The 24,886-nt window shown below is 40.8% G+C and overlaps 1 protein-coding gene across 2 annotated transcripts in view; it reads right to left on the bottom strand.

Moving 5' to 3' along the window:
• Nucleotides 1-13,494, bottom strand: part of MSH2 (mutS homolog 2) — an 81,193-nt gene extending 67,699 nt beyond the window's left edge. For both annotated transcript variants that reach the window (XM_047853134.1, XM_047853135.1), the window contains exons 1-2: nucleotides 13,222-13,494; nucleotides 1,604-1,758 (exon numbers count right to left, since the gene is read on the bottom strand). In XM_047853134.1, the coding sequence (XP_047709090.1) occupies nucleotides 1,604-1,758; nucleotides 13,222-13,432 (366 nt within the window). In that variant the 5' untranslated portion in view covers nucleotides 13,433-13,494. The remainder of the gene's footprint in view (nucleotides 1-1,603; nucleotides 1,759-13,221) is intronic.
• Nucleotides 13,495-24,886: the final 11,392 nt, after the last annotated feature.

The following is a 24,886-nucleotide window of genomic DNA, read 5'->3' as shown; positions in this document are numbered from 1 at the left end:
AGGTCATGATCTCACAATCCATAGGTTCGAGCCCTGCGTCGAGCTCTGTGCTGACAGCTCAGAGCCTGGAGCCTGCTTCAGATTCTGTGTCTCCCTCTCTTTCTGCCCCTCCCCTGCTCATGCTCTGTCACTCTCTGTCTCAAAAATAAATAAAAACATTTAAAAAAAATTTTTTTAAAGCTAAAAAATGTCATGATAAATCAGTTTTTGCAGCTTTAGATCTGAACTTCTTAAAATGTCAGGATTAAGATACCACCTTTTTAACCTGATAGACATATATTTGAAAAAATCTCCCCCTGACTTAAAAGGTAGGAATTAAAGTGAATTCATCTTGAAGGATTCTGACAGGACACAGAGGAGTGAGGTATGATGGGATGATAATCATGGTAACCTCTTAAATTTAGGATTCTACATTTTGGTGTTATTACTAATTGAGTTCTGTGAAAAATGAAAAAACATCACTTTGTGGTACCTCAATTTTCTACTAAAATCTTTCAAGACACAGACTAAAACTCTTAGTAAAAGCCCTACTTTTCTCAGTAAAACAAAAATGAAAATTCCCAGAAAACTCCATAATGTAGAATGCTAAATTCTCCCAGATATAATCTTCAGTAAATACAGACATACTTACAAAGGCAGGTGGGGGAAGGAGGACACAGTATGGAACATAGACTGAATGTTATATTTGAGGTAGTACCAAGATCAGATGTTTAGATATTCTATTAAACCTCACAAGAAAAAACTCACAGGACTTTCAAGTTGGAAAACATCATTAAAAACCTTCTAATTTTACTGTTTATGGAGAAACAGATACAGGAGATGGTTGGGAAATACACCATGGACACCCAGAAGGGCAGAGGAGAAAAGAAATGAAATATGCTGACTATAAGCCCAAAGCACTGTCTCCCTTACCACACATTTATTCCCTTTCAAGAATAAATTGTAACTCCCCAACATTTTAACCATTCGTTGCAGTATTTATTGAGAACCTACTCTGCAGGTTACAGAACCTGCAGTTGAACAACCAAAAACAGGACCTTACAGAATGGCAATGAAGACAGTCATTATATAAAATAAAATAGTGCTATCTCCACGAAGGCACAGAAGCATGCATGTCAATAGTCCTTTCCAGGAAAAAAAAAAAAAAGAAATAAGCCTTTCCAGGGACACCAAAAAATGATCATCATTAAACAAAGTCCCTGACTTACAAAAATTATAAACTTAATGGAAGAGAAAGGCACATACAAAGATACAAACATGTTACAGATGTGTAGGAGATATATGGGATACAGTAAATCTGGACGTTATTACTTTAAAAACAGTAAAATCAAATCTGTCTAATGCTGGCACTCAACTTTATGTAAAATCTATTTTATTATTTAGGTTTCAGGAATACTGACAATGCTCAGAGTAGTCATACTCATAATGTGAATTTCAAAGTTGCTATTAAACTGTGATTTTAAAAACCATATGCTAAAGAATATTAGTTTCTCAAATATTTTATTATCACAACCTGGTTAAAATATTAAAGCACACAGAATTCCCTCACATCTTTATTTTTTCTACTCTTAAAAATAACCAAATTAAAAAGGAAGATAATTACCTTAAATGCCAAATACCAGTCATTCTCCTTCGAGGCCTTATTTCCAGCTCTATTCTTATAAACTTCAACTCTATACTGACGAACTAGAAGAAGATCTTTTACAAAAGACTCAAAATTCATTTTACTAAGCACAACACTCTCCAGAGTCTTTGTTCCTAAAGAAAAATATTAAAAATACATGTTACAGATTTAAGGATTTAAATAGTAACACAATGGTTCCCCCAAGCCACATTCTTCTCTCAGTAATTCATTTCTTCAATAAACTGTTTATCAAGCCCTTATTACATATCTGAAGGACTTTGGTAGTTGAAGGGTATAAAATGAACAGATATGGCTCTTCTGCTTTCATGGAACCTACACATCAAAATAAAAAATTAAGAAAGATAAAAGAATAAGTAAATACATATATAGATAAACTTACTTGTCCTTTCTTATAATTAGTTTCTCAGAGGTCTGAATAGAGTTCTATAATTACATGGGGTGCCTGGGTGGCTCAGCTGGTTGAGCAGCCAATTCTTGGTTTGGGCTCAGATCGTGGTCTCGTGGTTTGTGGGTTTGAGCCCCGCGTTGTGCTCTGTGTGCTGATAGTACAGAGCGTGCTTGGGATTCTCCTTCTGTGTCCCTCCCCCACTAGCTCTCTTTCTCTCAAAATAAATAAACATTAAAAACAAAGAGTCTTATAACTATATCGTATTTGTATGAAATTAAACTTTTCCGAAAAGGTCCATAAAAACAAATTAGTCATTATTCATTGCAAAATGTTCTAGGTAACACAGATCAAAACTCAAAGGTTCGAAAAAGTACAGCAAGGTGGGAATGCAAACTGGTGCAGTCATTCTGGAAAACAGTATGGTGGTTCCTCAAAAAATTAAGAATAGAACTACTCTTTGACCCAACAATTGCACTACTAGGTATTTACCCAAAGGATACAGGAATGCTAATTCAAAGGGGCACACACACCCCCAATATTTATAGAAGCACTATCGACAACAGCCTAAGTATGGAAAAGGGCCCAAATGTCCATCAACTGATGAATGGACAAAGATAACGTGGTATACGTACACAATGGAGTACTACTCGGCAATCAAAAAGTAGGAAATCTTGACATTGGCAACAATGTGGATGGAAGTAGAGTTTTGCTAAGTGAAATAAGCCAGTCAGAGAAAGACAAAAATCATATGATTTCACTAATGTGTGGAATTTAAGATACAAAACGGATGAACATAAGAAAAGGGAGGCAAAAATAATATAAAAAACAGAGAGGGAGACAAACCATAACAGACTCTTAAATACAGAGAAGTGAGGGTTGCTTGAGGGGTGTTGGGTGAGGGGATGGGCTAAATGGGCATTAAGGAGGGCACCTGGGATGAGCACTGAGTGTTAGACGTAAGTGATGAATTACTAAATTCTATTCCTGAAATCATTATTACACTATTTTAACTAACTTGGTTTAAATTTTAAAAAAAGGAAAAAAAAGTACAGCAAAAAGGAGACTTCCCTTTCACACTGATCCCCTACACATAGAGTTCAGCCAAGTACCATCAGTTTATAAAATATATTCCCAGTGTGCCTGGGTGACTCAGTGGGTTAAGAGTCCAGTTTCAGGGGCGCCTGGGTGGCTCCGTCGGTTAAGCATCCGACTTCGGCTCAGGTCATGATCTCACAGTCTGTGAGTTCAAGCCCCGCGTCGGGCTCTGAGCTGAGCGCTCAGAGCCTGGAGCCTGCTTCCGATTCTGTGTCTCCCTCTTTCTCTGTCCCTCCCCCACTCATGCTCTGTCTCTCTCCTTCTCTCAAAAATAAATAAACGTAAAAAATATATATATATATATATGAAGAGAGTCTCAAAATTTAAAAAAAAAAAAAAAAAAAAGAGTCCAGTTTCAGCTCAGGTCATGATCTCATGGTTTGTGGGTTTGAGCCCCGCGTCAGGCTCTGTGCTGACAGCTCAGAGCCTAGAGCCTGCTTCAGATTCTGTGTCTCCCTCTCTCTGTGCCTCCCCGTTCACACTGTCTCTCTCAAAAATAAACATTAAATTTTTTTTAATATATTTCCAAACACAGGCCATGCATACACAAACATTACTTTGTTCCTCTCTTACATCAATGGTTGCAAACTACAAACAGTGCTCTGTATCTTGGCCTTTTTTTTTAACCTATTTTGGAGATTGTTCCATCACTACATAATCCGCTTCTTTCTGTTTATAGCTACAAACATTCCATTGACTCTGAGGATGTACTATAATTTAGTCTCTTACTGATGAACATATAGGTTGTTTCCAGTCTCTATTACAATGCTGTATGAATAATCTTGTACATGCTTCACTCTCCAATATGAGTACATCTGTAAGGTAAAGCCCCAAAACTGGATTTTATCAAAGAATACAGTGATTTTGATAAATATTGCCAGACTATTCCCTTTGGTTGGCTGTGTAAATTAACACTATCATCCATAAAGTATGAGTGCCTTTATTTCCCCTATCCAAGCAACACAGAGTTTTCAAACTTTCTGGTCTTCATCTCAGATTACTGGTTCTGAGCTAGGAATAATCTTGCTTCTCTAGCAGACATTTGCCAAAGCCTGGGGACATTTGGGTTGTCAACTGAGGGAGGGAGGACAGCAGAGTACTAATGGAATCGCATGGGTAAGGCAGGGGTGCTGTTAAACTTGCACAGGATACAGGGGCACCTGGGTGGCTCAGTTGGTTAGGCATCCAACCTCAGCTCAGGTCATGATCTCCCATGATCTGCACCGACAGGTAAGAGCCTGGAGCCTACTTCCGGTTCTGTGTCTCCCTCTGTCTCTCTCTGCCCCTCCCCTGTTCACACTAGGTCTCTCTCTCAAAAATAAAAATATTTTTTAAAAAATTTTAACATGCACAGGATAGCGCCTCACAACAATAAATACTCAGTCCAAAATACCAATAGTGCCAAGGTTAAGAACTCTTACTAGAAAAGTGTCCCACCTTAGTTTTGATTTGCAATTGTCAATTTCTTACAAAATTAATAAAATCACTCACACCATCAAATTGAATAAAAATTCAATTTTCTTATAATAACAGGTAATACCAGTGATAATACCACTTAAAAGTATTTAAGGGACCCCCTGGGTGGCTTAGTCAGTTGAGCATCCGATTCTTGATTCCAGCTCAGGTCAATATCCCAGAGGCCCCAGAGGGATCAAACCCTGCATTAAGCTCCACACTGAGCATGGAGCCTGCTTAAAATTCTCTCCCTCTCCCTTTGCTCCCTCCCCTGCTCTCTCTCTCTCTCTCTCAAATAAAAACTAAAAAGTAAGTAATTCAGAATAGGGATGCCTGGGTGGCTCAGTCAGTTGAACATCCAACTCTTAATTTAGGTTCAGGTCATGATCTCACGGTTCATGAGTTCGACCCCTGCATCTAGCACTCAGTTCTTAGCAGAGCCCACTTCAGATCTTCTGTACCCCCCCTGCCCCCCCCCCAACTTGTGCTGTCTCTCCCTCCCTCTCTCTTTTTTTTTTTTTAATTTTTTTTTTCAACGTTTATTTATTTTTGGGACAGAGAGAGACAGAGCATGAACGGGGGAGGGGCAGAGAGAGAGGGAGACACAGAATCGGAAACAGGCTCCAGGCTCTGAGCCATCAGCCCAGAGCCTGATGCGGGGCTCGAACTCAAGGACCGCGAGATCGTGACCTGGCTGAAGTCGGATGCTTAACCGACTGCGCCACCCAGGCGCCCCTCCCTCCCTCTCTTAAAAAGAAGTATTTTTAAAAAATAATAGGGATGCATGCGTGGCTCAGTCAGTTAAGCATCCGACTTCTGCTCAGGTCATGATCTCACAGTTCCTGGGTTCAAGCCCCATGTTGGGCTCTGTGCTGACAGCTCAGAGCCTGAAGCCTGCTTCGGGTTTCTGTGTCTCCCTCTCTCTCTCTCTGTCCCTCCCCAGCTCACACTCTGTCTCTATCAAAAATAAATAAACATTTTTTTTTTTTATTTAAAGGATTGCTGTTTTTTTTTTTTTTTTTTAATTTATTTTTGGGACAGAGAGAGACAGAGCATGAACGGGGGAGGGGCAGAGAGAGAGGGAGACACAGAATCGGAAACAGGCTCCAGGCTCCGAGCCATCAGCCCAGAGCCCGATGCGGGCTCGAACTCACAGACCGCGAGATCGTGACCTGGCTGAAGTCGGACGCTTAACCGACTGCGCCACCCAGGCGCCCCTAAATAAACATTTTTTAAAATTTCTTTTAAATAATAGATCATGTCAAGTATAAATATCAAATATAATTAAGCATGAAGATTAAATGACATAATTCAACTGTTTTGTACACCTAAACACAGCTAATATTCCCAACATTTCTTCATTAGTTGTAAGTACTAGTATTAGTTATGTTATTAGTATAAGAATCCCCACTGTCTGCCACCCTCAAAAAGGGTTCAAATCTTGCCTAAGGTTCTTCCCTAGAACATTCCTCGTGATCTCATCCAGGACTGACAAACAAGTATTTACAGGGACCAGGCCAGGTATCAAATGAGCAAAGGAAGCCAAAGGAAGAGAACAACGGAGCTGACATGACAAGTGGCTTCAAAAGAGATCATACAGAGTGGTGGGAACAGTGACAAAACAAGGAAAGCACATGAGAGTAAAGGAGGAATCTGGAACACATCAGAGAGCAGCCACTCAGCTCCAAACCCATTGCTTTGCAGCGGGGATATTCACACTCAGAGTTTTCAACTGGGCAGACTTTTCAAAAGCAGCTCAAAATATGATTTTTTTTCATGAAATGTCCCAATGTTTAAAATACAGGCAATCAGTTCAAACGTACAGCAAAACACTATTTAGGCCACCAGTCTTCAACTCAGTCACATTTTTCTTAGACTTGAATAGATTGCTGTTTCTCTAGCTTGCATTTAGAAAGCAAGTTGCATGAAAATTATGTTTACTCTATACTCCCATTCAACAACGCCTGTACTCACACTTCCCAGAGGCATCCTCCAAAATGAAGGCCTCCAGCCTGCAACAGACTCACATCTCCCAACTAACACTCACTCACGATGAGAACCTGAGTGGAATGGTAGGTCCCATTTAAATTATTTCCTGGTTTTGCCTAGCACTCATTCCACTTTGCCCAAAACTCTCTGGTGTTTTGTTTTTTTAATTTTCTTTTTAACATTTATTCGTTTTTGAGAGACAGAGAGAGACAGAATGCAGGTGGCGGAGGGGCAGAGAGAGAGGGAGACACAGAATCAGAAGCGGGCTCCAGGCTCCAGGCTGTCAGCACAGAGCCCGATGTGGGGCTCGAACTCACGGACCCGTGAGATCATGACACAAGCTGAAGGACACTTAACTGACTGAGCCACCCAAGCACCCCTCTCTTTTTTTTTTTAAGTTTGTTTATTTTGAGAGAGAGAGAATGAGTGGGGGGAGGGCAGAGAGAGAGAGAGAGAGAGAGAGAGAGAGAGAGAGAATCCCAAGCAGGCTCCATGCTGTCAACAGAGCCCAACCATGGGGCTCAATCCCACCAACCAGAAGACAATGAGCTGAGCCAAAATCAAGAGCCAGACCCTTAACTGACTGAGCCACCCAGGTGCCCCCCCTCTCATTTTTAATACTAAAAGTCCCATGTTCCAGGAGCCCTCTCAATCCCAAGAAAACTAGAATGATTGGTCACCCTACCAACCCATCCAGTTGAATTCCACATGAGTAATATTATTCATGATGAAACATCATTAAAATAAGGAAAAAAATTTTGCTCAAGGAAAGCACTGACATAAAAATCACAGAGGAATTTCTCCCAAAGACACTTATAAACACCACTGTGAAGATTATCAGCAACTTCCAATAAATACAATGAATTTAAAAAATACTGCTTTTCAAATCTTCCTTTACATTTTAGAAGGCAAAATGTAAAGTCTAACTCAGCAAAAATAATTCTAAGAGAGGGAAAAAAAATCATCAGTCTGACAAAATTCTGAAACAGCTCTTAAATCATCAACCCAGTACGATGTGTCAGCAGAACTGTCTGGCCAGTACAGGGTTTTTAAAGCATCTGAAATTGAATGCTATCACCAGATGAACAAGCACTCTCAGATCCACAAGCCCCACCACTCCCTATTACATTCAACTACTTTGCACATCAATGTTATCTACTTGGCTCTGGGTAGAAGGAATCCGGTCAAGTCTTTCAACCTCTTTCAACCGACAAATTCAACAGAACACAGGTTCACAACAGTGGTAATTTCTTAAGAGTGGGTGGGGTGAAGAGACAAATGAGGTAATTCCCCTCCCCCCATGGCCTCCCCTACCCCCATTGCTAAGGTACAGAAGGGCTGCCCAACTGCCAAGGTTATCCTCCAAAGATACTTACTATTTCTCTCAAAGGAGTTTTTGTGACATACTGGGTGGCAGTGCATTTTAAGTCTTATTTACTGACAGGCATCTAAAATACAGCTACTTGGGGTGCCTGGGTGGCTCACTCGGTTAAACATCTGACTTCAGCTCAGGTCATGATCTCCTAGTTCGTGAGTTTGAATCCCGTGTCAGGCTCTGTGCTGACAGCTCAGAGCCTGATGCCTGCTTCGGATTCTGTGTCTCCCTCTCTCTCTCTGCCCCTCCCCTGCTCACGCTTTTGCTTTCTCTCTCTCAAAATAAACAAATAAACATTGTAAAAAAATAAAATAAACACAACTAATCAGATGGGAGGTAAAACTGACCTCCTTGCATGAAATAAGGGACAGAAAGCTACCCAGCCTCCACCTGGGATACAGCAGAAGGAACAGCGTCATGTTCATACAAGATTCTTCTCTTCAGGAATAATTTGGAGCCCCCAACCTCATTCAGCTGACAATTACCATGTGTCTGCTACACGTGGGCACTGTGCCAGGTGCTGGGGTTCAGAGGAAGACACTGGTTAAAACACAGTTCCTGCCCTCTAGGAGCTTTCAGTCTACTGGGATAGATGGGCAATATGGTAGAATACCTGTCGTGTCTAGGGTAGGAAGAAAGCCTCAGGTCAGGGAACACCTAAGAGGCACAGCTAACCAGACCATCTTAACGTGGGAATCAAAAAAGACTTCCAAAAGGAGACGCTTTCTAAGCTGAGATCTGACAACAAAAGAGGCAAAAGGCTAAGTAATTTTCTTTTTCAGTGATTCAGATTCCTAATCTACAAATTGGGAGCTAGGTACTAACCCATCTCACAGGGCTTTATTACGATAATGTTATCACTAGATGTTGAAAATTAAAAGTAGCTAAGAAGATGCAACTAAGTCTAAATGCTAATAGAATGAACCAGACAGAAGAAAGAAAGGATCAACAGAAAGCCACATCTGAGAAGTGGGGATGGGATCCAGACCATAGCAAAAGGCCACCTCCTCACTGACACAACAGGGAAGGAAAGAAGGTACAGATGACATTAAAAAGTATAGGTTCAAGGGATGCCTGGGTGGCTCAGTAGCTTAAGCATCCAACTCTTGATTTAGGTTCAGGTCATGATCTTGTGGTTTGTGGGTCCGAGCCCGACATTGGGCTCTGCACTGTCAGTAGGATTCTCTGTCTCCCTCTCTCTGCACCTAACTCACTCATGTGTGTTCACTCTCTCAAAAATGAATAAAATTTTTAAAAAAGTATAGGTTCAGGAAATAACCCAAATGTCTGTGAACTAGCAAATGGATAAAAACAAGATACAGTATATCCATACAATGGATTATTATTTGGCAATAAAAAGAAATGAAGTACTAATAGCAGTGATGAATCTTGAAAATATTTCTAAGGGAAAGAAGCCAGTCATGAAAGACTACATATTTTATGGTTCCATTTTTATGAAATGTGCAGAATAAGCGAATCTAGAGAGAATGCAGGTTAGTGGTTGCCTAGGTTTGGGAGAACAGGAGAGGGTGGAAGGGGTGGGGAGTGACTGCTAATAGGTACAGGTTTATTTTGGGGGCTGACAAAAAATGTTTTATTTTTTTTTAATTTTTATTTATTTATTTTTTTTTAACGTTTTTATTTTTGAGACAGAGAGAGATAGAGCATGAACAGGGGAGGGGCAGAGAGAGAGGGAGACACAGAATCTGAAACAGGCTCCAGGCTCTGAGCTGTCAGCACAGAGCCCGACGCGGGGCTCGAACTCATGGACCGTGAGATCATGACCTTAGCCGAAATCAGATGCTTAACCGACCGAGCCACCCAGGCACCCCCAAAAAATGTTTTAAAATTTACTATGGAAGCACCTGGCTGGCTCAGTCAGTAGAGCAGACGACTCTTGATTTCAGGGTCTTGAGTTCGAGTCCCATGTTGGGTCCATACATTACTTTAGAAAGTAAATATAAATACATAAAACGTGCCATGTGTAATGGCTTATTACAAAAACCACAGATTTGTAAAAATAAAAGCACTCTGAACCGTTTACTTTAAGTGTGTAAATCATATTGTATATTAATAATATCTCAACAAATCTGTTTTACCTAAAGTATAGGTTTAAGGGCAGGAAATTGAGGGACTTCTCGTCTAAGGATTTCTATTTTCTCTAGTCAGAAACAAGTTCAACTGCTCAATAATATGGGAAAAGGTCACAGGGTCCAAGATTTGTAGAGTGCAAGTACACGTGGTCCTCATCATGCCTTACAGTTCTGCAATAAGCAATAATGCCTAGAAACATAACTAACCTTAACTTGATCAGGTTTCCAGGTGGAACAGAGAAACAAAGAAAAAGGTTTTTTTTAACCCTTTAACATTATGCATAGTATTAAATTGAAGGAAAATTCCTCCTAAGAAACAAGTATTGGCAGCCTTACACCAACGATGACACATTATTGGGAGGCCTATGTGGCTCAGTCAGTTAAGCATCTGACTCTAGATTTTGGCTCAGGTCATGATCTCACAGTTCATGAGTTCGAGCCCCACATCAGGCTCTGTGCTGGCAGTGCAGAGCCTGCTTGGTATTCTCTCTCCTCTTTCTGCCCCTCCCTTGCTTACATGCATGCTCTCTCTCTCTCTCTCTCTCTCTCTCAAAATAAATAAATAAACTTTAAAAAAAAAAAAAAATCAAGGGGCATCTGGGTGGCTCAGTCAGTTAATTATCTGACTCTTGGTTTAGGCTCAGGTCATGATCTCACAGTTCATGAGTCCGAGCCCCATTTTGGGCTCTGGGCTGACAGTATGGAGTCTGTTTGGGATTCTCTCTGCCTCTCCCCCCAAAAAATTATTAAAAAAATTTTTTTTGAAGTTTATTTTGAGACCCAGAGAGCCTCAAAATAAATAAACTTCAAAAAAATTTTTAATAATAAATAAAACATTATTTAAAAAGATCTTCAGTTACACTGCATCCTGCATAGTGAAAACTGCAAGACATCAGCTTTGAAGATCTACAGTACATTTTTGCTTTTGAGTCCCTCCCTCTTCCAGTTATTTCAGCCGATTTCTAGTAACAAATGATTGATCTTTTTGTAACTATTATCCTACACAAACATATATTAGGACAATCATTTACCTAAAATGTATATTTGGCATAAATGTCTAACATAAGAACTAGATCCTTAGGAATAACACATTTACTTGCTAATCTCTGAAAAGTGAAATTCACCTGTTTTTAAAGTTTGTTTATTTATTTAGAGAGAGACCATGCACAGGCACACAATCAGGAGAGGTCAGAGAGAAGGAGGGAGAGAATCCCAAGCAGGCTCCATGCTGTCAGTGCAGAACCAGATGCGGGGCTCAATCCCAAAAACCCATGGCATGGGATCATGACCTGAGCAGAAACCAAGAGTCAGACACTTAACCAAACTGAGCCACCCAGGGGCCCCAAGTTAAATTCACCCTTAATGCCATTCTCAGCATGACTAAGAGGAGATGACAGTCTAGGTTACTCTATTCTTAGAAATGTGCCCAGTAAACACATTTCAACCTTCAAGAGCAATAAAAGGAAAATTTTTGTTTTTTAAAAGCCTACACTCCAGTATAAAAGATTCCTGGATATTTATACTAAACTTCCTTCCCAATAAATGGGTATAATGCTTAATATCCATTATTCCTTTCATAATCTAAAATAGAAAAACTATTAGAATCATTAACAGGTGCATAGAAAAATCAGTGATTCAATGTAGACAAACATACAAGTATGTTTAGAACTTTTTACATCATTTTAAATGCTTAAACTATTCTCCACTGCATAATACAAAAATAAGAGAGTTAAGTGCACTAGCCTGGAAAAACTTTAAAACTGGAAAGCAACTTAGACCACCGTTAACTATGAAGCCATCCATAATGATCTCTGGCTGGTCTTCATTGATCCCAACACCTCTACTCTTGCCCCTTCTAACAACCCCCACCCTACAGCCAAATGATCCAACATATCACTTCACCTTTTACGTAAGTCATCCAACTTCTCAGGGACCTACAGCATAAAATTCCAACAACTCAGTACAACATAAAGAGCCTTTCATCATCTGATCCCATCCACCTGAGCCACCCTCCTCAGGGTTTTCTGCTCTAGCAACAGCAATCTGCCTCTTTTCAGATCCTCTCTGCTGCAAACACCCGGTCCTTCAAGACTCAAGTGAAATTCAGCTTCTCATGCAGTGCTTCTGAGGTCTCCAATCTTTGGCATTCCTGCCTCTTTGTTTCTTCAACTTGCTACGGAGCACACCTCCACAATTTTTCTCAGTGAATTGTTATTTCTGCCTTGCTCTCCACCAGAAAGATCTCTGTGAAGGCAGGGATGCCGTCTTTCCCAGTGTCCATAACCCTGCGTGATACAGCAGCACTCAACAAATTTTTGTCTAAGGAATAAAACATCCTTTTTGTCAATAACATCCCATCTGCATGTGACAAAAGTAGCACTAGAAGCTACGACTCCTCACTCCTGCCAGAATGCTCTTTCCATCATCAGAATGGAGCCAGGCAGCAAAGATCAACACACAACATCTAGAACATATAGCTCACATAGGGTGTGAAGTTTGTATGTAGCCTTAGAGGGAGAGATGATGCTGGAGAGATGGGGCTGGGATTACAGAGGACATGGAGTGACGAACTGAGGCCCAGACATACGTAACTAGCCCAAGGTCACACAGCTATTAAGTGGAGGATCGCGACTTGAATCCAGGCAATCTGGCGCGAAGCGAGGTTCTGACCACTTGGCAACAGTTACTGCCCATCAACAGTAACCCATTCCAGATCCCTGCACTGCGTGTGGGCAAAATCACACTGGTGACATAAAACGGTTTCCCAGACCACCTTCTATTTTAAATCTCACTCCTGGTCGGGAGTTGCGAGAAGATCCACAGGGCCAAGGCGGGGCGGGGGGCAGACACCCACGCGACTGCAGGGGATCAAGAAAGAACAATGTATTAAAACGCCTCGCCCAACGCCTGGCAGGCGGGACGCTCTCTCCGTGTCCGTTCTCCCTGTGTCCGTTGTTAGTTCAGGTCTAGGGCCGCTGCAGAGGGACAGACTCAGGACGGAGGCAGGGCAGGGGCGGGTGGCGCCCCACTTGGCCAAGCAGCGGCCGCAGAAAGCGCCATCCCCGGGAAGCACCGACGTCTCCGCCCCCGTGCCTCCTCGCCCAAGAGTCGCACGCCGCCCATTGCCTGAGAGGAGCCCCCTCCGCGGGGTCCCCCGGGCCCGCACCGTCCCCGCCCTCACCTGGCGGCCCTATGTACTTGACCACCCCCTGGGTCTTGAACACTTCTCGGGCGGCCAGCAGCGCGTCCTCGTGGTGCGCCGTGTAGAAGTCGCCCCGGTCGAAGAGGCGCACCGTGGTGGTCGGCTTCTCCGGCATGGTCTGGAAGAAGCGCACGAAGCCGATCTCGGCCGCGCTCTCCAGCTGCAGCGTCTCCTTCGGCAGCACCGCCATTTCGGAGCCGCTCCACCGCCTGCCAGAAAAAAACTGCGCGACCCCGCACCCGCTAAGCTGTTTCCCGCCTCCCTTCCCTCCCTCCCGTGCGACGTCCGGCCTCTGCGGAGTCACCCAATCAGCACCGAGCGCTGCATTTCGGTGGGCGGGAGTCCGCCGCGGCAGCCAATCACAAACGGACGCGGCCCAGCTTCCCGCGCACGCTGGCAACTGTCTACTGCGCATGCTTGAGCCTAGGTCGCGCGCCGACCCTGGCAGACAGCCATCGTTAAAAGATTTTAGGTCCTCGAGACTTTTTCTGCTGCATCCGAAAGGAATCCAGGGGGATAGATAACTAGGGAAGGCGGCCGGGTGGGACGTTTTGGCTCTCTTGAGTTTATTATGAACCCGGAAGTATGAGTGAGATCAGAAAGAAACTTGAAAACAAGGAAAAACTAGCCTTTCTTCCCGTCCTAATATATATTTTTTTTAACTGCACCCCTCTCTGAGCAGGGAGTAATGCTTAGAATCGTTGAATCATTATATTGTACACTTGTAACTAACGTAACACTGGAGTTATACTGAAATTAAAAAATAAAATCACCCCCTTTCCCTGTCTCCCTTTTCCTTTTTAAGCAAACTGCCAACATCAAGATTACAGGTTTCTTCCGCAACCTCCTTATTGTTCTTTATTAGCCATATTCTTTCTCGTTTCTCCTTGACTGATTCATTCATTTAAAAACATATTTATGTGGCCTTCTATGTGCCAGCCTCTTCTAGAATCTGAGGATCACTAGAAATGGAAAGAGAAAAACCACTGCCTTTGTTCAGTTTGTATTCTCATGAATGAATTCAGATGATATATTAAGTAAATGTATAGTAAGAAAATTATTAGAAGATAACTGTATAGGTGGAAAATAAAGATAGGGTGAAATTTTTTTTAATGTTGAGCAAAGATCTGAAGGAGGTCAGAACGCATCCTGCACAGTTACCTGCTTTAGGAAAGGTATCCTGCTCTCCTGTTTGGCTCACTCTTTACCCAAGGAAGCAGCTCCAACCCTGATTCAACTGCAGAATTACTCCAGAGGCTTTTCAAAGATATAGCTGGGCCACACCCACATACAAAAGCTTGGAATTTATGAAGGTGGGTTTTCGGATCCTTTTAAAAACATCCTTGGGTATTCCCGACAATCAGTTTTGAAACCAGTGGCCTACAGTTAAAATTCAAATATCTTGGAAAACAGAAAAAGTTTGGATCCTCTGCTGACTAATTTTCCCACAGACTTAACATCTCCCTCAGCCTGCAGTGCTCTCGCCTCTCACCCCAGGTCTGTTATCTGGGCCAGTAAATTCCTCTTCCAGGGCGCCTGGCTGGCACAGTCCGTAGAGCCCGAGACTCTTGACCTCTGGGTCCTGAGTTCAAGCCCCACGTTGGGCACAGAGTTTACTTAATAATTAAATTTCCTTTACCTTTCAAGGGTTGTGGCTTCAACACAAATTTTTCTCTCTGCTCCAGAATGGCCCTTTCCTGTCCGTGTAGCAAACTCCCAGTCATCATTTTGTCTTCGATCCCAAATGTCTCCTCAGTCCAACCTGCCCAGTTTCTGCAGGTGTCGTCAGTTGCGTTATTTTCTGGAGTACCTACCACCTTATTCATATTATAACAATATTTTCTGCATTGTTTTATAATACCTGTTCACTTCTTTTACTAAACACCTGGAAAGGACACCAATGAGTTTTTATAGTTAATGATAACGACTAATGTTCATCACCATTCACTGACAGGTGTTTTCTTATTTTTACATGTGTTAACTCTTTTAATCTTTGAAACACAAGGTATTAGGTACTATTGTTATTCTTATTTTACAATGAAGCAATGGAAACTTGGAGATGTGAAGTATCTGGCCCAAGATTACAGAGCTGGTAGTAATACAGTTCTGTCTTGTTCCAAATTCTGTATGCTTAACCGTCTGTGTGCCATAAGGCCTGGCACCTATTGGGTATGCACTGTCAACAATAGCCAAAGTATGGAAAGAGCCTGAATGTCCATCGATGGATGAATGGATAAAGAAGATGTGGTATATAGATACAACGGAGTATTACTCGGCAATCAAAAAGAATGAAATCTTGCCATTTGCAACTACGTGGATGGAACTGGAGGGTATTATGCTAAGTGAAATTAGAGAAAGACAAATGTCATATGACTTCACTCATATGAGGACTTTAAGAGACAAAACAGATGACCATAAGGGAAGGGAAACAAAAATAATATAAAAACAGGGAGGGGGATAAAACAGAAGAGACTCATAAATATGGAGGACAAACAGAGGGTTACTGGAAGGGGGTGTGGGAGGGGGGATGGGCTAAATGGGTAAGGGGCATTAAGGAATCTACTCCTGAAATCATTGTTGCACTACATGCTAACTAATTTGGATATAAATTTTAAAAAATAAAATTGAAAAAAATAAAAATTGAAAAAATCCACTCTAGATTGTGAGCTAAAGCCCTATTTCAGAATATTTGTACAGTTTAGGGGTGAAGCACCATGCTAATCAAGATGGATCTCCAAAGCGTGAGCCTTCTAAACACCATAACTGTGGTGGTTGCTCCTGGGCAGGGGAAGTTTTACCAGCAGTTCTGAAAAAGATAATGTGTTTGAAACCTGAGTTTTGTAATCTGATGTCTTTAGCCATTCTTTTTGAGACATTATTAGCATTTCTTTGTTTCTTTTTTAAGTGTATTTATTTATTTTGAGAGAAAGAAAGTTCAGGTAGAGTAGAGAGAGAGAGAGGGAGACAGAGAGAATCCCAAGCAGGGTCTGCACTGTCAGCACAGAGTCCTATGTGGGGCTTTAACTCATGAACTGTAAACTCATGACCTGAGCTGAAGTTGGACATTCAACTGACTGAGCCACCCAGGCACCCATTAAAACCATTTCTGAGAGACTATAATGGGCATAAAGTCCAGAAAATTCCTCCAGAGGACTATCAGCCTCGGCAGAGGACAGTGACTTTTAACAAAACATAGAAGATACCTAATGATCCTTTGCTTTGTATCCAGGCTAATAACAATGATCCTAACATGCTTTTTTCCTACAAAATGTCTTTTTTTTTTAAAACTTTATTTATTTTTGAGAGAGAGAGAGAGAGCATACACCAGGGGAGGGGCAGAGATAGAGGGGGACAGAGGATCCGAAGCAGGTCCTGTGCTGACAGAAGAGAGCCAGATGTGGGGCTTGAACCCACTGACTGAGAGACCATGACCTAAGCCAAAGTTAAATGTTTAACCGACTGAGCCACCCAGACATTCCCCTACAAAATGTCTTTGAGAAGAGGATCGAGCTCAGACTCACAACCCCGAGATCAAGAGTTGCATGTTCTTCCCACTGAGCCAGCCAGGTGCCCCAAGAAGTGGGTTCTTTAAATTAACCTGTTTAAACACAAGCTTGAAATAAAACTTGGACATGCACTTGTAATGAATTTGTCTAAGAGTTTGTCTTAAAAGCATATTTTTATTTATTTTTTTAATCTTGTTTTTAATGTTTATTATTTACTTTTGAGAGGCTGCAAATGGGAGGGGCAGGGAGAGGAGACACAGAATCTCAAGCAGGCTCCAGGCTCTGAGCTGTCAGCACGGAGCCCGACGTGGGGCTCAAACTCACGAACCCTGAAATCATGACCTGAGCCAAAGTTAAAGTTGGACGCTTAGCCAACTGAACCACCCAGGCGCCCCAAGAGCATCTTTTTTTTTTTTAAGTCATGTGCATGGATTCAATGTTGTTGGAGCTCAGTGCAGTCTGCCCCAAGATATGCCACAGTGGAATGTTGATTGCTTTAAATTGAAGTTACTGAAAAAGCAGCAATGCAAGAAGGGCCTCTTGACCCTTTATCTCCCTGAATGCAGGAAATAAGTCTCCCATGTGAAAGGTGCCCCCCACATCACCTGGAGACTGAGAGTAGCATCCGTATCACCAGAGGTGGGAATTCAGGGCTGAAGAAGCCTATATAAACAAATCTTGTCGTTTTTACTAATTTACTTCCCCAGCCCAAATTCTGGTTAGAATTCCTTTACTAATTGAAACTCCCAAACATGTTTTCTTTGTCCTGTCAATTCCTCACAGATTTATGTTTCTTTGTCTAAAATGTATAAACACTGCATACATTTGTCATTTCCTTTGGTCTCAGTTTTTTTATTGAACCTCTGTGCCCATGTAATTTTGTTTTTTTCTTCTGTTAATCTGTGTCAATTATTAATCCGACCAGAAGAACTTCTGAGAATAAAGGAAGTAATTTCCTTCTCCCCAACAATATTTATGATAAATTTCTAAAGTTATGTCAAATAGTGGCATCTTACAGAAATTTCATGTTTTCCAGTCCTACATAGGAAACTATGCATTTCTAAAAATAACTGGTAAGAGAACTTTCACACAAATATAACTGGAAGACATGACATGACTGATAGGGCGCAAAAAATCATGACCCCAACATGTTTTTTTAATTTTCTCATATATTTTCCAAATTCACAATAATGACTATTTTCTTTTTACAGTCAGAATAAGTGTTGGGTAAAAAAGCATGTACTAACAAAGAGGCTCATTAAAGAAATAATAATTACTATTTTAAAACAACCAAGTATAGAAAAGTATTGTGTACGTTAAGGTGCTTTAACCTTAAAAGTAAATTATTATTGTTAATTTAACAATTGAGAGAGAGAGGGAGACACAGAGAGAGGGAGACATCTTCAGAGCAGTCTGATGAATGAATAAATATGGCATAGCCATGCAACTCGATATTATTTGGTAATAAAAGTAGTGACTGCTTCGGAGCAACTGATGAATGTATATGTAAAATATGGTATAGCCATGTAATTCGCTATTGCAGGGCTCAAACCCATGAATTGGAGATCATGACCTGAGCCGAAGTTGGCCACTCAACCAACTGAGCCACCCAGGTGCCCCTGGAGCATGGGACTCTTGATATCAAGATCATGAGTTCAAGCCTCACATTGTGTGTGGAACCTATTTAAAAAATAATGATAAAGCATATGATTATATTATCAGGAGTTGTATAACCATCACCACAATCTAACTTTAGAACGTTTTGTTGCTTCAAAAAAAAAATGGTATCGGGGCGCCTGGGTGGCTCAGTCGGTTGAGCATCCGACTTCAGCTCAGGTCACGATCTCGCGCTCCGTGAGTTCGAGCTGCGTTGGGCTCTGGGCTGATGGCTCAGAGCCTGGAGCCTGCTTCCGATTCTGTGTCTCCCTCTCTCTCTGCCCCTCCCCCGTTCATGCGCTGTCTCTCTCTGTCTCAAAAAATAAATAAACGTTAAAAAAAAAATTAAAAAAAAAACAAATTCAGTGAATATCTTTAAAAAAAAAATGGTATCTTATTGTGGTTGTGATTTAGATTTTCATTCCCCTAATGACTACCGATATTAAGCACCTTTTCATGTTTTCTGAATGTTCTTCTGAGAAAACATTTGCAGATCATATATCCAAAGGGACTTGTATCCAGAATATATAAAGAAATCTTACATTTCAATAATAAAATGATAAATAAACCAATTTAAAAGTGGACAAAGAACCCAAAGAAGTCACTGGTTTTGGAGAAAGCTCTTTGGTTAGTTCCTGTGGAGAACAGAAGCTCTATGGATTGAAGAGTTCATTCTGAAAGCAAGATGTGCTTGTTGTTTTTAAGAAGTTTGATGGGGTATCTGGCTGGCTCAGTCAGTAGGGCATGTGACTCTTGATTGTGGAGTTGTGAGTTCAAGCCCCACATTTTGTGTAGAGATTACTTAAAAATAAAATCTTTTATTTATTTATTTTTTTTTTTCAACGTTTATTTTTGGGACAGAGAGAGACAGAGCATGAACGGGGGAGGGGCAGAGAGAGAGGGAGACACAGAATCGGAAACAGGCTCCAGGCTCTGAGCCATCAGCCCAGAGCCCGACGCGGGGCTCGAACTCATGGACCGCGAGATCGTGACCTGGCTGAAGTCGGGCGCTCAACCGACTGCGCCACCCAGGCGCCCCAAAAATAAAATCTTTTAAAAAGTTTGATAAAAAACAGACACAAAGAGTTAGACAAAATGAGGACACAGAGGCATATATCCCAAATGAAAAAACAGTACCAAGTAACAGCAAGAGACCTAAGTGAAATGAAAACAAGTAATAATGCCTGATAGAAAATTTAAAGTAATGATCATAAAGATACTCACTGGATTTAAGAGGGACTTCAATGACATCCTTAACAAAGAGATAAAAAGAACAAATCAGAGATGAAGAACACAATAAATGAAGTAAAAAATACACTAATAGAATAAATAATAAACTAGAAGAAGCAGAAGAATGAGACCTGGAGGACAGAGTAATGAAAAGTAATCAAGTTAAGTAGGTGAGAGAAAAAAAAAAATTAAGCAATATGAGAATAGACTTAAGGAACTCAGTGACACCATCAAGTGTAATAACATTTGCATTATAGAGATCCCAGAAGAAAAGAAAGAAAATGGGGCAGAAAACTTACTTGAAGAAATAATAGCTGAAAACTTCTCAAAACTGGGGAAGGAAACAGAAATCCAGAACCAGGAGGCACAGAGAACCCCTAACAAAATCAACGCAAGGAGGTCCAAACTAAGACACATAGTAATTAAAGTAGCAAAAATTAATGGTAAACAGAGAATTTTAAAAGCAGCAAGAGCAGGGGCACCTTGGTGGTTCAGTCAGTTGGTCTGACTTTGGCTCAGGTCATGATCTCACAGTTTGTGGGTTTGAGCTCCACATTAGGCTCTCTGCTGTCAACAAAGAGCCCACTTCGAATCCTCTGTCCCAGTTGCTCCCCCCCCCCTCATTCTCTCTCTCTCTCTCTCAAAAATAAATAAACGTTAAAAAGCAGCAAGAGAAAAGAAAACAGTTACATACATGACCCATAACGCTGTCAGCTGAGTTTTCAGCAGAAACTTTGCAGGCCAGGAGTGGCATGATATATTCAAAGTGTTGAAGGAAAAAAAATTCTGCAGCCAAGGGGTGCCTGTCTGGCTCAGCCAATTAAGTGTCCTACTCTTGATTTTGTCTTGGGTCATTATGTCATGGTTTGTGAATTCCAGCCCCACATCGGGCTCTGTGCTGACAGAGGATTCTTGGGCTTGCTTGGGATTCTCTCTCTCTCTCTCTCTCTCTCTCTCTGCCCCTCCCTGACTCATGCTGTCTTTCTCTATCTCTCTCTCTCTCAAAAAAAAAAAATCTGCAGGCAAGAATACTGTATTCAGCAGCGCTATCATTCACATAGAAGGAGAGATAAAGAGTTTTCCAGAGGAAGAAAAATTAAAGAAATTCAGGACCACTAAACTAGCTCTACAAGAAATATTAAAGGGGACTCTTTGAGTGGAAAGACCATAAGTAAAAGTAAGAAAAGTAGGGAGCACAAAAGCAGTAAAAATAAGCATATCCATCTCACAACATAAAAGGATATAAAATATGACACCATATACCCAAAAGGTGGGGAGAAGAGGAGTAAAGAATGGGTTCAAACTTAAGCTACCATCAACTTAATATAGACTGCTCTATGCAGAAGATGTTACATATAAACCTAATCAATCAAAAACCCAGTTATAGGGTGGCTCAGTTGGTTAGGCATCCGACTTCAGCTCAGGTCATAATCTCACAGTCTGTAGGTTTGAGTCCTGTGTCCAGCTCTGTGCTGACAGCTCAGAGCCTGGAACCTGCTTCAGATTATGAGTTTCCCTCTCTCTCTGCCTCTCCCCCAATCATTCTCTCTCTCTCTCTCTCTCTCTCTCTGTCTTTCAAAGATGAATAAGTGTTAAAAAAAAGTTAAAAAACCAAAAACCCAGTTATAGATCTTCAAAAAAATAAAGAGAAAGGAATCCAAGTATATCACTAAAGAAAGCCAATTAATCATGAGAAGAGAGCAACTGAAGAAAGGAACAGAGAAGAACTACAAAAACAACCATAAAACAAGTAACAAAATGGCAATAAATCCATACTTAATCAATGATTACTTTGAATGTAAATGGACTAAATGCTCCAATCAAAAGACATAAGGCAACAGAATAGATTTAAAAATAATAATAATAAGACCTATCTATATGCTGCCTATAAAACTCATTTCAGACATAAGGCACATGTACATTGAAAGTGAAGGGATGGAGAAGCATTTGTTATGCAACCAGAAGTGAAAAGAAAACCAGGGTAGCAATATTTATATCAGACAAAATAGACTGTAAAACAAAGACTGTAACAAGAGACAAAGAATACTATATAATCATAAACAGAACAATCCAACAAAAAGATACAAAACTGTACACATTTATGCACCCAACTTGAAAGCACCCAAATACAGAAAGCAGTTAATAATGAACATAAAGTAATTGATAGTAATACAACAATAGTGGGGGCTTTAACACCCCACTTACATCAATAGACAGCTCATCCAAACAGAAAATCAACAAGGAAACAGTGGCTTTGAATGACACATTGGACAGATGGATTTCAAGATATATTCAGAACACCCCATCCTAAAACAGCAGAATACACATTCTTTTCAAGTGCACATGGAACATTCTCTAGAATGGATCACATTTTAGGCCACAAAACAAACCTGAACAAATTCAAGATTGAAGCCATACCATGCATCTTTTCTAACCACAACACTAGAAATCAACCACAAAATGAAACTAGAAATCAACCACAAGAAAAAATCTGGAAAGAAGACAAATACAAGTAATCTACTATTACCCAAAGCAATTAACAAATTTAATGCAATCCCTATCAAAATATCAACAGCATTTTTTTCAGAACTAGAACAAACAATCATGAAATTTGTATAGAACCACAAAAGACCCTGAATAGCCAAAGCAATCTTGAAAAAGAAAAACAAAGCTGGAGGTATCACAATTCCAGATTTCAAGTTATACTACAAAGCTATAGTAATCAAAACGGTATGGCATTTGCACAAAATACACATTGATCATTGGAACAGAATAGAAAGTCCAGAAATGAACCCATGATTGTATGGTCACTCTTCGATAAAGAGGCAAGAATATGCAATGGGAAAAAGTCTCTTCAACAAATGGTGTTGGGAAAACTGGAGATGCAAAAGAATGAAACTGGACCAATACCTTACACCATACACAAAATAAACTCAAGATGGATTAAGGACCTAAATGTGACACCTGAAACCACAAAAATCCTAGAAGAGAGTATAGACAGTAATTTCTCTGACATGGGCTGTAACAGCATTTTTCTAGATATGTCTCCTCAGCCAAGGAAAACAAAAGCAAAAATAAACTATCAGGACTACATCAAACTAAAAAGCTTCTGCACAGCAAAGGAAACTACCAACAAAACTAAAAGACAATCTACTGAATAGGAGAAGATGCAAATGATATCCAATAAAAGGTTAGTATCCAAAATATATAAACAACTTAAATAACTCAACACCAAAAAACCCAAAGAATCCAATTTAAAATTGGGCAGAAGACATGAACAGACATTTCTCCAAAGAAGACATTCAGATGGCCAACAGACATAGGAAAAGATGTTCAACATCACTCATCATCAGGGAAATGCAAATCAAAACAGTGAGATATCACCTCACACCTGTCAGAATGGCTCAAATCAAAAACACAAGAAACAAGTGTTAGCAAGGATGTGAAGAAGAAAGGAACCCATAAGCACTGTTGGTGGGACTGCAAACTGGTGCAAATACTGTGGAAGACAGTTATGGTTTTTCAAAAAATTAGAAATAGAAGTACCCGGTCTATGGCCATACCACCCTGAACATGCCCAATCTCATCTGATCTCAGAAGGTAAGCAGGGTTGGGCCTGGTTAGTACTTGGATAGGAGAAATAGAACTACCCTACAATCCAGTAATCACACTACTACCCTCAAAATACAAAAACACTATTCAAAAGGATGTATACACCCTTATGTTTATCACATTACCAACAATAGCCAAATTATGGAAACAGCCCAAGTGTCCATCAACTGATGAATGGATAAAGAAATGGTGGGTATGTATATGTATGTATACACACACACACACACACACACACACACACACACACAATGGAATATTAGCAATACAAAAGAATAAAATCTTGCCATTTGCAACAACACGGATGGATCCAGAGTATGCTAGGTGAAATAAGTCAATCAGAGAAAGACAAATACCCTATGATTTCACTTAAGTGTGAAATTTCATAAACAAAACAAATGATCAAAGCAGAAAAAAAGAAACAAGCCAAAAAACAGACTCTTAACTTTAGATCACAAACAGATGGTTACCAGAGGGGAGGGAGTGGGGGGATGAATGAAATAGGTGACAGGGATTAAGAGTACACTTATTGTGGGGTGCCTGGCTGGCTCAGTTGGAGGAGCATGTAACTCTTGATGTCGGGGTCCTGAGTTTGAGCCCCATGCTGGGTATGGAGATAACCTAAAAATAAAGAGTACACTTATTGTGGTGAGCACTGAGTAATAGGATTATTTTACACCTGAAACTAATATAAAGTTGTACGTTGACTATACTGAAATTAAAATTTTAAAACATTAAAAAAAATTAGAAGTTTGATATGAAAGAGAGAAGGAATGGTAGCTTTTTAGGGAGGTCAGTGGGAATGTTTAGAGGGCTTGGGGGCCATGTTTCAGGATGACAGAAAAGAGTTGTGAAATTATGTTGTATCTATTATTTTTTTTTCAACGTTTTTTATTTATTTTTGGGACAGAGAGAGACAGAGCATGAACGGGGGAGGGGCAGAGAGAGAGGGAGACACAGAATCGGAAACAGGCTCCAGGCTCTGAGCCATCAGCCCAGAGCCTGACGCGGGGCTCGAACTCCCGGACCGCGAGATCGTGACCTGGCTGAAGTCGGACGCTTAACCGACGGCGCCACCCAGGCGCCCCATGTTGTATCTATTATTAACTGTTATATTTGTTGAGGAGAAACTTTCCTCTACCCTGTTAGGTTCAGTTCTTGGGAGTGTGTGAATTAAATCGACAGAAGGCAGATTAACAGAAGAAAGGGCACAGTTTTTAAATAGATCACATCCAGAGTAGAAAATACTAAGGCTAAATCCTGGATCAGTACTTCAGAGTCAGTAGAAGATGAAAACAACCAGGGGAGACTCATGCCAGTTCTGCCAAAGAAGAAAATCTGTAAGCAACATACTGAGGTAGGAAATGGGACAGTCATAGTGATAAGCTGTGGAGGAATCGCATGATTAAACACTGGGGAAAAAAGGCCATTGGCAATTAGTAGTCAGTGTTGTCTTTAGAAATGTAGCTTCAAAAGAGGACACTTGAAGGCATGGGATTGAAGAATATGCCTTGATTACTGCCTCTTCCATGCAAATTCACCCTTTTGCCTTCTGTGTAAAAATGCACCTGAAGCTTTGTCAGTACAGGGTGCAGGACACACAGTGCAAGAAAAAGGGGGAGTGCGTTCCCCTTGCAACACCT

Source organism: Prionailurus viverrinus, chromosome A3 (assembly GCF_022837055.1).
Source record: "Prionailurus viverrinus isolate Anna chromosome A3, UM_Priviv_1.0, whole genome shotgun sequence".
Lineage (NCBI taxonomy): Eukaryota > Metazoa > Chordata > Mammalia > Carnivora > Felidae > Prionailurus > Prionailurus viverrinus.
This window is presented reverse-complemented; position numbering and strand designations above follow the sequence as displayed.